Raw genomic sequence first — 14318 nt, 5'->3', positions numbered from 1 at the left:
TGATTTTAGAGAACCGATTTCGCAGGATTTTCGCGGTGAATTGAACGAATACCACCACACAGTTCTGTTGTAAATACTCACATATATATGTATTATTTTTCTTGAATATGAATTATTGTGCATTTTAATATTGCATGTGTCAATAAATAATAATTTAAGCTCAGTAGTCGTACCGATGTACAGCGGAATAATAAAATGAAACATTTTTTGAAAATATTGTGTCCTAATTTTTTTTCCCCCAACTGCTAAGTTATTTTCCCTATTCAAATAATATGTAAAGATTTATATTATTTCTACTTTATTGTAAAGTTTTTTAAAAGTTTCTTTTTGTGTCTAGAGCCTCTTTTCTTTAACTTTTGACTCGTACTAAATTTTATTGTCGCAGACTCACAATGATCATTTCTGATCATCCGCACCTTCCTATCAATTGCAATGAAATTTAATATTGTCATGTATAGTATTTTGTTTTCTATAATATTTGGTGATTTCTTGCACGACGAAATAAACTTTGTTAATATATACCACAAGAGCATACATATAAATGAAATCATGAACACAAAAAATCGTGCATTTCGAACATTTTATTTCGGTGAGAGAAGTATCCAAAAAATAGAATATAGGGGGAACAAATTCCGTGAAGTGTATAGGAAAATATAAGTCATTTGAACAAAAATTTTAATAACAAAGCAAATTGATGATTATGAAAAAACCGAAGTGGTCAGAAATTTCTTCTAATTTTAAAACTTCACTTATTTAACATGTCACTGTAAATATTCTCACGTTTGTACTAATTAGGCCACAACTTTAAATCTATTTTCATTCGAATACCTTTTAAACTAAATTAACAGAGCCAAAACAATGCTGCGCCAGTTTTTGAACAACTTTACCTACCACCCTAAATGAGTAAACGAAAAACATGACACGATACAGAGTCTGTCACATTAAACTTTTCTGAAATATTATAGACCATTTTGCAAACAAATTTGTTTGTGAAAGTTCCATGAAAACCATAAATGTAATAACAGCCTTTCCTCCTCATTTTGAAATTTTCGAAAACGTCACTAATAAAGGCGGTTGAATTTTACAGGCTAATTGTGTTATCATCGCCGATCGTTTTCTTCCGCATCGCGTTATTATTTAGGGAATTAACATCGGCATTATGCCAGTTTTAATTTGAAAAGAAGTTACATCCCGTGAAAAGTTACCCTTGTTGTAAATTCAGTAAATACGATTATTACGAAATTTTGGCGATTCAACAGCGCCTAAAATAGAGTCTTGTTTTATCTATCACTGGCTCATAAATCAAGAGTCGTGGTATTTTCGTTAGCATTCAATTCCTTATTGTCAGTCAAAAATGTGTGTTTCAGATCTACTCTCTTAACGATAGATAGATACGACGATAGATAACATACTGCGGTCATTTCAGTTCCGGGCGAAATAAAACAATTATCGGCGTTATATACCGACGAAACTGAACCCGACTTTTCTCCCGAAAATGTTACTATATAACTATAAGCTAATTAATATCTGCATTTATTGTACTAAATAAATTATACTCATTGGAATTGCAATAATAGCTCAAATTTGATGAATTTTCAAGATAGCAAAAATAGGAAATTGGATTTGTTCGTGCAGCTTACCATTTATTTTCATATCTAGAGTAGAAATGCTTTTATTTTAAGGTAAGTCGGGCTCTTCTATACCGCAAATACGCAATAATCACATTTTTCTGCGTGTTTTGTGATGTAATACTATAGTCAAGTTCACTCCAGCATTACACGGATGACTAAAATATGCAGAGTGGTGTGGATATAAGTGAATATTATATGCTCTGAGAGATGTCATTGGCCACTCAACAAAAAATATAAAAATCACTAATGCGCATATGCATTATTTATACTGCTCTATTATCCGGTTAACCGTTACAATAATATCCGGTTATCAGATAGCAAAATACCTCTTGGTTAATCGATTATCCGGTTAACCGCTATCCGGATAATCCAACCCTAATTATCGCCACCCTGCGGATACAATAATTAACAACAGCACGATATTTACAAACACTTCCCATTTCAAACTTGATTCAACGTCGATCTAACACTGACTGACAAAAACTAAAATAATAAACACTGTCGCGCTATTTTGGGCTGCTAATTAGTAATTACCGCCCTCCCAAAAAGTTGACCGAACGTGATATCAGCTGATTTTTACATTTTACAAAAATGTATGTTTTTATTGAAATGTCTTTACGCCACCGGGTGACAGAATATGTTTAATATTTATCACTTACGACGTCGCAATCCGAAAACAACTCATATTCAGCGCTATCTGAAAGTGCGACTGCAGCAGGGCGATTCTGAAGGCGTGTGGTGAAAATTGGCGAGTGGCGATAATAGGGTAAAGTACGTTACGTGTTCACTCACCTAAAATAATTGAAATATTTCACACACGCACCCACACACACAACCATATAGAAGTTATTAAGTAAAGGGAACATGAAAAATCACATACTGGTAGTTAATGAAAAACAAATAAATAAAAATTACTTGCCACACCATATTAATAAATTTATGGTGATTGCCACTGCCAAATTGATCAATTTTATAAATGGGAGTGAACAGTAAAGATAAACTTTTATAAAAAAATATATTGTCAAGCTGATTATAGATGGAGTCAAATGCCAAAATGCCCAACCAAAGTTGCCAGAATTGGGTGCATGAAGAGATGGGCTAGACCACTTTATTGCCCAAACTAGAGCCTATTATTGTCAAATTATAGTCCAGATTGTAATAAGTATTTAAATCTATCAGTAACTTTATAAGTATGAGTAATTATAATTAATTAAGGTAGAAAGACAGGGTATAGGAATATGTTGGTTGCTAAGGTTATAAGGTTTTATTTTTTCATTAGATATTGACTTCTGCAAGGATAGAGGAATTAGGAATAAAGGAATTAGTATTGTTATTTCACAGGATCATTTCTTCATTTAATTATTGTGGCGTAATAGATGTCAATTCAAGTTTATCGTGGATAAGACATCAGCCTGCGAATTTTGTTGTTGTAGACACCATTTATATTCAATAAACTAGCCATTGTATTGATCATCATTGACACCATTTATATTCAATAAACTAGCCATTGTATTTATTGATCATCACGGAACGACCTGAAAAACAGAAAATAAATTTGCGAGTAGGATATTCAAAGGTTACATATTTGGAAACAGCACTACCCTACACTTTTGTTTAGAATTAATTATTATTTCGAGTAGATATTGATTATTAGTTATCTATCTTTAAAACGCTAGTTCAAAGACCAGAGTTGAAATATGGTTGGGACACAGGGTGAATTCCTCGCAAACCATGCAGAAACTCTCAAACCACCCTGACCATTCGTATGTTGGCCTTCACATTAACTTCACAGCAGAACATTAACTTCACAGCAGAACGTGTTTCTAAGCCCCGGAATTTGTCAATTTGTAAGTCGTATTTTTCATGTTTGTTTTATTTATTTAGCTAATATTTGGAGTGATGATCATAAATTAGATTAAATTGTGTGTAGCCTAATTACTGGAATAAACTGACTCATCGATGTTCATTAATACTGCGATAATGCAATAAAGTCAAAGCAACAAATGTTGGATGAACTATTTGGGATCGGGCTTTTTAAGTATTTCTGGTGTTACTAGCACATTGGATCACACGATATCACTCCACATCATAGTTAGGTGATAGCACCGCTTATTGTGGCAGATCTATGTCACGAACTGTCAACACTTCTATCCGATATTAAGAACAATGTACTTGTCCTAAAAGTCAAAGAAAATTTGGACATTGCATTAAATTCATGGCAAACATTATAAAAATATATTTCTCTTGGAACTGATGGTGCATCTGTCCCGGTTGCATCAGAAGAAATTGAAACGGCTAAATTATAACTGGCAAGGGCTGAAGAGACTCAAAGGCTGTGGGACATAAAATACCAGAGCTATTTAGAGTCTTGTGTGACATCAAGTCGAAGTAAATCACACAAAAGTAAAAAATCTCGTCACTCTCATCAATCTCTTTCATCAATGTCATCTGTTTCAAGTCTAGCAAAGGCACGTTTAATTGAACTAGAAGCTGCTGAAAAAGTTGAGCAAGCACAAGCACAGTTGGCTCAATCTAGACTACAAGCAGAATTCAATCAACGTCAAGCTGAATTGCAACTCGAAATATCCTTGAGAAATGCCCAGCTACAAATGGAAAAAGCTCAAGTAATAGCTACAGCAAGTAGTGTCCGATCTTCAAGGCATAGCTTCCGCCATTCGCAAACTACTAGCATCTCACCACCACCTGTGTTACAAATCAGAGACTACGCTGTGAATTCTATCCCTGTTACATCACAAAGTGTTTTGATGCACCCTGTGTCTAACTGTGTTACCACTGCTGACATACCAACCCATATTACCACTCGCCCGAGTGAACCAATGTTGTCTATGGGCCCGGCAATTGCAACAAGTTCAGGTCATTTGCATTCCCATCAACCCATGTTCTCTAGCTCTCCAGCTTCCCCTGCGAAACTGGCAGACAATGGCTTTCTTCAAAGCACTAGCGGAATGCAAATATACACAAGCTCAGCAGCTATCAACAGTCAGTCACAGCTAAATCCACTCACAAGAAATTTTTATCCACAAGTTGGTATGTCTGTGAACACAAGAGCACCTGAACTATTGCAAAGCCATTCCACCAGGCCTGTGATGTCAACACTACCACGGCAAGGTTTGATGCCATCATATGAATTTCCTTCGTACAACATAAACCGTCCAGCTACTAATGTTCAACCAAGCAACGCAGCTAGCAAGGATGATATATTTGCACTTATGCAAACAGTGCGTCAAGGGTTCACTTTGCCTAAGCTAGATCCAATTACATTTGATGGTAACCCTGAGTATTATCATTCATTCATCCAAGGCTTCGAAAACATGATTGATAGACATCCATATCCGCCTGATGTGAAGTTAGCACAGCTCATTCAAATGTGTAAAGGAAAGGCGAAGGACGCAATCAAGCATCTGGTTGTGATAACACCTGCAGCAGAAGGATATGGCATGGCAAGAAAGACTTTGGAATTCAGATTCGGAAATCAAACTTTGGTGATTGAAGCAATTATAAAGCAGCTCACTGCTGGTCCTCAGCTAAAGGCTAACGATGCTGAAGCGCTTTATGACCTTGCTGTGAAGATGAGAAATTGCTATGTTATACTTTCTCATTGGAAGAAGGAACACATGCTTGATGCACAATCGTATCTGCGAGACATCTTTGATCGATTGCCATATCATGTACAAATGGACTATCTCAGAGATGAATCATGGAAAAATGGTCCTATTCCATCCTACATGCATTTACTAGAATATGTTGAAAGAAGAGCTCACCTGAGCAACACATTTTATGGTCGACTCATGGCCGAACGCTATGTCAAAAATAGGCAGCAGGTTAACCCTAGACCTCGCTCAGCTAAGACATACACAACCACAAGTTCTACAATTGCAACTACAAGGGAAAAGAAAAGTGACAACAAATTCACCAAGAACACTCAAATTCAATGTCTATGTTGTGGTGATTCACACTTTCTGTATCACTGCACGAAGTTCAAAGATAAAGATACCAAACAGCGTAGAGACTTCGTTCGAGAATACAAGGCATGCTTCAACTGTTTGCGTGCAGGACACAACGTAAAGGATTGCAAGTTAACAACTGTCGAAAGAAACACCACACACTTCTTCATGATGACACCCTGTCTTCTCAGAAAATACCTGTTAATTCTAATGCAAAATCCAGTGGCTCAAATGGGCCCGGTGTGAGTAATGTGCATGCAAATTTTATTTCACCTAATATAGAAAATTATCCTGTGCGACTTATGGTTGTACCAGTCAAGGTTTCTGCTAATGATTCTGATTGTTATTCATTTACATATGCTTTCCTTGATTATGGCTCGTCACGTTCATTTTGCACCACTGATATTGCTAAGAGCTTAGGCCTTCAAGGTGAAACTGAGGGGTGTACTATTCACACTGCCAGTGGTTCAAAGCCCCACTCAGGAAAGAGAGTATCTTTCACTATTACTGGTATTAACGAGCCTAACGAATTATGTATAAATAATATTTTGACTTTTGATGGTATTCCTGATTTGCGTGACTCTATCCCACATCAGGAAATAGTGGAACAGTATCCACACTTGCATGCTTTATCTTTCCCCGAAGTAAATGGCACCATTAAAGTGCTGATAGGTTCTGATGTATTGGGACAATTTCCCATCTCAGACACATGTGTTGGTGAACAAGGCTCACCAACTGCTTACCATACAATGTTAGGTTGGGCTCTAGCAGGTCCTGACAAAAATGCTCAAATTTCAAATTGTGTCGATGTCAATTTTTTGAAAGCAGGTTATAGTTATGCAAATTCTATTGAGGAAAGTACTAATTTATCTATGTGTCATATTTGTGGTCATGATTTTGTCGATTTATATGCTGATCCATGTACTACAGAGTTTTCTGTCGACGACAAGAAAGCATTGAGCATTATGGCGGATACAGTGAAAATGGTAAATGGTAGGTATCAAATTGCCTTACCCTGGGTATCTGATAATGTAACCCTTCCTAATAATCGTTTTTTAGCTGAAAAGAGGCTAGTATATCTCAAGCGAAAATTCCTGAAAGACCCAGATCTTTTCCAAAAATACAAAGATAAAATACACGAATACATCCAGAATGGTTATGCAGAATACTTACCCATACATGAATTGCCACACAGTAAAAGAACATCATATTAACCACATCACTATACTGGCCAAAAATTTCGGGTAGTATTTGATTGTTCAGCCGAGTTTCAAGGCACTTGTTTGAATAACAACTTGTTATCAGGTCCTTTCAATACTAATACATTGGTTGGTGTTCTCTTGCGTTTCCGACAGGAACCCGTTGCGGTAATTTGTGACATCCGTCAAATGTTTCATAGAATTCGGGTAAATCCACCTGATTTCGATTCCATGCGATTTCTATGGTGGCCCAATGATGATTTATCCCGAGACCCTGTTGAGCTAAAAATGTTGAGTCATATATTTGGTTGTAAGAGTTCTCCATCTGTTGCTACATTTGCGCTACGAAGGGTAGCTGATGATAATTTATCCAATGCTGACTCTGTCACTATTGAAACTGTTAATCGTAATTCTTTCGTGGATGATTGTTTGAAAAGTTTGCCTACTGCTGACCAAACCGTCAGTTTGATATCTCAACTACGTAAGCTATTAGATACATGTGGTTTTCATCTTGCTAAGTTCATAAGCAATGACCAAGCTGTTTTAGATTCTATACCCGATGAAGATAAAGCCCCATCTATGGTAGATTTTGACATTCAAGGTGATTCCTCAAATAAGACACTCGGTGTGCATTGGCGCATTGATGCTGACAAATTCGTAATACGTATAAATGTAGAGCCTCGTCCTCTAACACGGAGAGGTATTTTGTCAATGGTTAGTCAAGTATTTGACCCATTAGGATTTGTCCAGCCATTTATCTTGCCCGCAAAACCTATTCTTCGCGAGTTGTGCGATAAAGGTTATTGCTGGGATGATAACATTTCTGGCCCACCTAGAGAAAGTTGGGAAAATTGGATCGCTTCATTATCAAACCTAAATTATTTGTCTATTCCTCGTTGTTTCAAGCCAGCTGACTTCACACCCACTGGAGTACAGTTGCATTTGTTCTGTGACGCTAGCAGAGTTGGTTATGGTTGTTCGAGTTATTTGCGTATGATTGATGCAGCAAATAACATTCATGTTGTTTTTGTGAGAGGCGTTTCCCGTGTTACCCCCAAGCAACCTATTACTATACCACGTCTCGAAGCGGTATCTGCAGTTGCTGCTGCAGAGTTGGCCAGATCTATTGTTAAAGAGTTAGATTATAAAATTGATAAAGTTCTGTACTGGACAGACTCGACTTCAGTGCTTCAGTTTTTGAACAACCGTGCTGAACGTTTTAAGACATTTGTTGCAAAGAGGGTCAATACTATCCATTTATTGTCAAAACCTGAGCAATGGTTAAATGTCAGTACTAAGGAAAACCTTGCTGATATTGCTTCCCGTGGTCTCATGCCCAATAAAGTTTCCTTTGGTTTGATGGCCCAGAGTTTTTGCGCAAGGATGAGTCCTTTTGGCCCGCTCGCCCTTGTAATGTTCCAATTTCAGGTGATAATTGTCCAATTGCATCTGAGTTTAGAGTCAACTATTTATCTACTGATTGTGAATCTGAATCTCCATTCCCCCCATTTTTCATTAGATATTCCAAGTTTGAAAAACTACAGCGTGCTATGGTTTGGTTGATGCGTTTTCAAGGATACATGAGATGGAAGTATCTTAAATGTGACCGAGTTCCTGCATCTCGATTCATTTCTGTAGAGGAACTGAGAAATGCTAGTTGAACAAAAACAGAAATTGAAGTCTACACTGGCCAAGCCTCTACTAAAGTGTGACCCTTTCATACAAGATGGTATTATGCGTATGAGAGGACGGCTTGAAAAATCTGATTTGCCAGAGCAACAGAAGAATCCAATCATCTTGCCACCTCACCATCATGTAACAAAGCTGATCATCGACATGCATCATAGAAATACAGGTCACACTGGAACTCTCCATGTTCTTGCGTCAGTTAGAGAAAGATATTGGATGTTACGGGGACAATCAGCTGTTGGAAAAGTCATCAGAGAATGTATACCATGCAGAGAAAGATCTGCTCGTACAGGCGAGCAGTGGATGGCAGACCTCCCCAGCTGTAGAGTTTTTCCTGAAAAGAAACCGTTCGAATCAACATTTGTAGACTACCTTGGCCCAATCAAGGTCAAGCTTGGTCAAAATGAATACAAGCGTTATGGATGTCTTTTTACTTGCATGGCCACACGTGCCGTACATATTGAAGTTGCAGAGTCACTTGATACATCAGCATTTCTACAAGCGTTATTCCGATTCACTGACATACGCTCAAGACCTATCCACGTAAATTCGGATAATGGTACAAATTTTATAGGCGGAGAGAAAGAGTTGAGAGAAGGAATTAGAAACTGGAACAAACATGTGATTGACAATTCATTATCTCAAAAAGAAATTCAATGGCTTTTCTCACCTCCATTGGCCAGTCATCAATCAGGTGTCGTGGAGCGATTAGTTCGAGAAGTCAAGAAAACATTACGTGCTATCACTGATGGTCGATCATTTTCAGATTATTCATTGTGGTTCTTCCTAACTGGCGTTGAAAGGATATTAAATGATAGACCACTCACACCACTAAGTGATGATTCTAAAGACTTAAATGTTTTGACACCAAATTCAATTCTAATTGCCAAACTTGATCCATCTCTACCTTTAGACAAATTTATGAAGACTGATGAATATAGAAGAACATGGCGATATTCACAAGGGCTCCTGGATTTATTCTGGGATAGATGGAAGAAAGAATATTTGCCTCTGCTACAAGAAAGACAAAAATGGCACACTACACAAAGAAATCTGGAAGTTGGCGATTTGGTTTTGATGTTTGATGATAGTTCCCCTCGCAGTCATTGGCCGAAGGCGATTGTTGATGAGACATACCCTGACAAGCATGGTATTGTTCGAAGGGTTAAAGTCCGTACTGCAAATTCTACTTATGTACGGGATGTTCGCAAGCTGTGCTTGTTAGAAGCCATATAGTGACACGCACATACACACACATTGTACATAACATGCACCTATTCACAACACACATACCGCAACAGGAATTATGCTTGTACCACATTCCTACCCTTTCCTTGGAGATTCTCGTTTACCATTTTTATGTATCTCTAATGGTGCTCATTCTTTCAGATTAAATATTTCTGATTAATTTTTGTGTGTTTCGCACATTGTGTTGTTTGAACATTTCTTTTATTGCTTTAAAAAATTACATAAAATGCTTTTCATTTTCTCTAATTTGGGCCCTGTATGAAAGAAATGTTTCCTCATTTTAATTATGGTCACTAGGTTGTGTTCCCGAAAAGTGTTTCCTAATATCTATTTTTTGCAATCATGCCAGTCTTGCGATAATCGTTCAATTTTACAAGCGTAGTACATTCGTTTTCAGCTAAATGGAGTGATTATTATCCTAAATTTGATATTAATAATTATTTCCACATATTATTCCCATGGTTAATACATGAGAAGTCCCAAATATATATTTTATGGAGCCAACTTGGCTGTATATTCTGACCAATAATCTGGCATCTGTAAATTCTCCCGCACGCCGCTCTCTTCTTTCTGAGTTTTTAGTGAGCGCACCTCTGTTTCTAAGCCCCGGAATTTGTCAATTTGTAAGTCGTATTTTTCATGTTTGTTTTATTTATTTAGCTAATATTTGGAGTGATGATGATAAATTAGATTAAATTGTGTGTAATTACTGGAATAAACTGACTCATCGATGTTCATTACTACTGCGATAATGCAATAAAGTCAAAGCAACAAATGTTGGATGAACTATTTGGGATCGGGCTTTTTAAGTATTTCTGTTGTTACACGCACATTGGATAACACGATATCACTCCACATCATAGTTAGGTGATAGCACCGCTTATTACCTACACTCGCGTTTGCTGAATGCCTATAGCTAGAATTTTTAAGCTATAAAAAAATAACGAGGATATATGATTAACAATTTCCCTAATACATGCCATGAAGCTTAAAGCAATTACATTCAATACCAAACTAATTTTGTACCAAGTGGAATTCCACTTGGTTCTGCCTACTTCAAGGGGTGGGCAACCTTTGGCACGCGTGCCAAACTTGGCACGCGAGCCCATTTATTCGGCATGCGAGCGAGGCCTCAGAAACGAGATCGTCTTATTTCAGATAAAAAGTTTCGAGACTGAATTATCTGATAAAACTCGGTGTTCGTTTATTCATTATCGTTTGTTAACAATCTGTTATTTATTTAAACTCTTTTTGTCTTTTCATGGCTTGAAAGAAATATATATATCATGGCGTAGCAACTGAGCTCTCGACGAATTTTGTCGGAATTAACACAACGTTTGGCTACATTGTTACGTAATATATATTTCTGATTGATTTATGAAGTTGTGCAGCTCATGTTGGTTAGGGTTACGTGCTAACTTACTATTATACCTTGATTTCGAAAGAAATATAAGCTATTAGGAAAGGGAATACAAGAGAGAAGTGCAGAAAACGAACTATTACATGATTGGGATGCCATTCCCGAGAATTTTTTTAAAACTTGAAAACTTTGCAATGCACTATTCTACAACAGGGGTCGGTAAACTGAGGGCCGAATGCGGCCCGCGAGCTAATTTGTTGCGGCCCTCGAACAACCCGACATTTATTAAATGAAGCAAAAATTGTTCCCAAATTTATTATTGTATGTACGCGGATTTATGTGGTAACAAGTTCTGCTGTATGACGCTTGTTTTGAAATATGTAGCGTCAGTTGCATGTCGTTCGAGTTAATTGTGATCTTTAAAATTCAAAAATGTTTGGAAAACGCAAGATAGCTCGCGACGAGGACTGAACATTCCAATGTGCTTCGACGAAAAATTCGACCCGAGACCCAGGACTGCGCCACAGTTGATCTATGCGACAGTGCAAAACAAGTAATGGGCACGTTCGGAAGCACATATTGCTGCGAACAGCTTTATCTGAAATGCATTACACTTGGATTAAACTTCTTACTCGCTTGTCAGGTTTTCTTTGGAAGACGTACCGTGGGGGCAAGTGGCAAAAAACATCATCCTTCACATTAATACCAAGTAAATAAAAACAATATGTTGTTGAATAATATATATATATATTGAGAAACGGCACATACACAACTCATAGTAGCAGGCTTTTAACGCAATAATAGAAGGTGTGAATGCGCCACAATTTGAAATTCAATCTAGCGCTTGTTCGAAGGAGGAAATATTGCGGCCTGCGCGCTACAGGGAATGTGTATGCAAGTACATAAAGTTTTCCGACTAGTGCTCTACATCATCTGCATATGCTTGTGAATCTTTGTTCTCAGTTATGATTGGAATTTTAATAAGTCGTCTCGTAACAGGAGTAGCCTGGACGTTGAAACCAGTAGTTCGTATATTTCTTTGAAAGTTACAAAATATAAACCCAATGTAAAATCTCTATCAGCGGTAATGCAGCAGCAGAAGTCTCACTGAGATAGAATAAGAAAAGTAATCAAATCTATTTGTCGGACTGATAATATATCCGAATAGTGAATCCGTCTGTAGGCCTACATGTTTGAAAGGTTTATTATTATGTATTTTTGCTTTGGAAGTACCAAAGAATTGTTTTTAATTTTGGTCGGCACGCAGAAGAATTTTGTTGTTAAACTTAGCCGATTTTGGCACGCGAGACGAAAAAGGTTGCCCACCCCTGGCCTACATGAACCTTTAGAACAGTAAACTGTTATTCTAATATTCGATAGGATATTCGAATATTTTCCCCAACTCGAACTAAACTGAAACTTATAACCACGCGGACTGCCGACAAAGCCACCCCCATGAATATTCACTGGAAGTCATCCATCAATGAGGCAGAATCCTGACGCGGGTCGAGTAGGGTCCAAAACTAGTGTCAGAATTTTTCCTTCCAAGGTTCGGTTCTTTTTCCGCAACTCAACATCGAGTCATCAAAGTTTGTGTGTGTATTCTTTTGTCCTCTTTTCCAAAACTAATTGCAAATAGCTTCGGTTTGCTTCGCTCAGTCAATCGCAAAAAATCTGGCCCAACTAGCCATCTGTCAGAATTCTATGAAAACTTAGGAATATCAATTCATCTAGTGCAGTAATCAGTTGGATTTTGCGCGGAATCAGCTTTAAGTAGAACGATTCTGGCAATTTTCTTGGAATGCTTCAATTATATTTGACAGAATATTCCAAATTTGTACAGGGAATATTTACATTCAACATCTTTGAATTGACGAGGAATTGAAATATTTCGAAAAATTATAGAATTACTCCACTTTGATCAAGACTTCAGTCTCTTATTGTTGAATTCGTTATATCAAGAATCAGATATTGAACTTACAACAGTAGGGCTTTTCTATTTGTAACAAAACCTGTGAACCCCTGGTGTTCAAGTATGAAGCAATCCCTTTCCCTTCCCACAGTTCAAGCTCAAGCACTTTTCGCAGTAAGTCTCTCGATATCTAAATCAATACTTGTGGCGACACGATGAACGTATATCTCACGTGGAATCTGATTGAGATTTCGAAACCCATTCAAAGTAAGTAAATCAACTTAAAAGTCCATATCGATATTGCGCTACTAGGAAATTTATTTCCGCTGTCGTACGTAACTCCCGTTATGCAACAAAAATTCGCCACATATGATGAATCAATATCTCCGAAAGAACGGAACAATAATTTATATGCACATGGCTGTTTTCAACAAAAACAATTATTTTAACAGTTAAAAATTGCAGAATTAATATCATTTTCGAAAAATCGAGAATATGAAGCATGACAATCATATTGACGTTTATAGCTGTCGGTCTTTCCAAAAAATCACTTCGATGCGATTTTTTATAAAATCGTTGTTTTTTTAGGTTGTTTCGTAAGACTTTTTATACGAGCTTGGTGTTCGTTTTAGTTTTCGTGATTCTCATTCCTCCCCATAAAATCAAATTCATCAGGACGGTAAAATAATTTAATTTTACTGTTCGTGAAAATATATTCTCGTCCATCTTTTAACGACTCACTGAGCGACAAATCGTACGCCGTGCCTACAGATTCACTGGACCAGCTTTTCCCGATTTGTTCTTGTAGCATGGTTAAATGGTCACGTAAACCACAATGCATCAAAATTGAAAATTGTCTTATTGTCAAAACTTGTACGCAAATTTTCGACCAAGTCCAACCAAGACGAGTTTCAATTCCGATTGGTTCATGTTGTCGACCCACTCCACGCAAAATGCTGGAAGTGCGCTATGGAATTATCCGACGCGATTAAAATCACAGCTTGATTCGCTTCAATATTGGCCAACGGAATATCGTGTGAGTAATGCATATATTGATCTCTTTTAAGCATTCTAGCTGAATGTGGTATGCGTGACTCGATCACAAACACGTTGTTCAACGCCAATATTCGTCGTAACCAGATTTCACCGATAATATTACTACTTCTGTATCTTGCGAAACGCCTTTGTTTTATAAAGTGTCAGTGCTAACACGGGTATGGTTTATATTTATTAGACCAAGTTTTCGTTTCGATTCATGATGTATATATAATTGAGATTTGACTAGCAGAGTCTACCACAGCGATAACTTATTCA

At 37.2% G+C, this 14318-nt stretch overlaps 1 protein-coding gene across 1 annotated transcript; it reads left to right on the top strand.

Moving 5' to 3' along the window:
- Window positions 1-8529: 8529 nt before the first annotated feature.
- On the top strand, window positions 8530-9720 carry LOC144421947 (uncharacterized). The gene has a single exon (XM_078111560.1). The coding sequence runs from the start codon at window positions 8530-8532 to the stop codon at window positions 9718-9720; it is 1191 nt and encodes a 396-aa protein (XP_077967686.1).
- Window positions 9721-14318: the final 4598 nt, after the last annotated feature.

This window comes from Styela clava, chromosome 4 (assembly GCF_964204865.1).
Source record: "Styela clava chromosome 4, kaStyClav1.hap1.2, whole genome shotgun sequence".
NCBI lineage: Eukaryota > Metazoa > Chordata > Ascidiacea > Stolidobranchia > Styelidae > Styela > Styela clava.
This window is presented reverse-complemented; position numbering and strand designations above follow the sequence as displayed.

Bases quoted from the DNA above. Each gene is read 5' to 3' on its own strand.
- LOC144421947 (XM_078111560.1), top strand. From the start codon at position 8,530: ATGCGTATGAGAGGACGGCTTGAAAAATCTGATTTGCCAGAGCAACAG.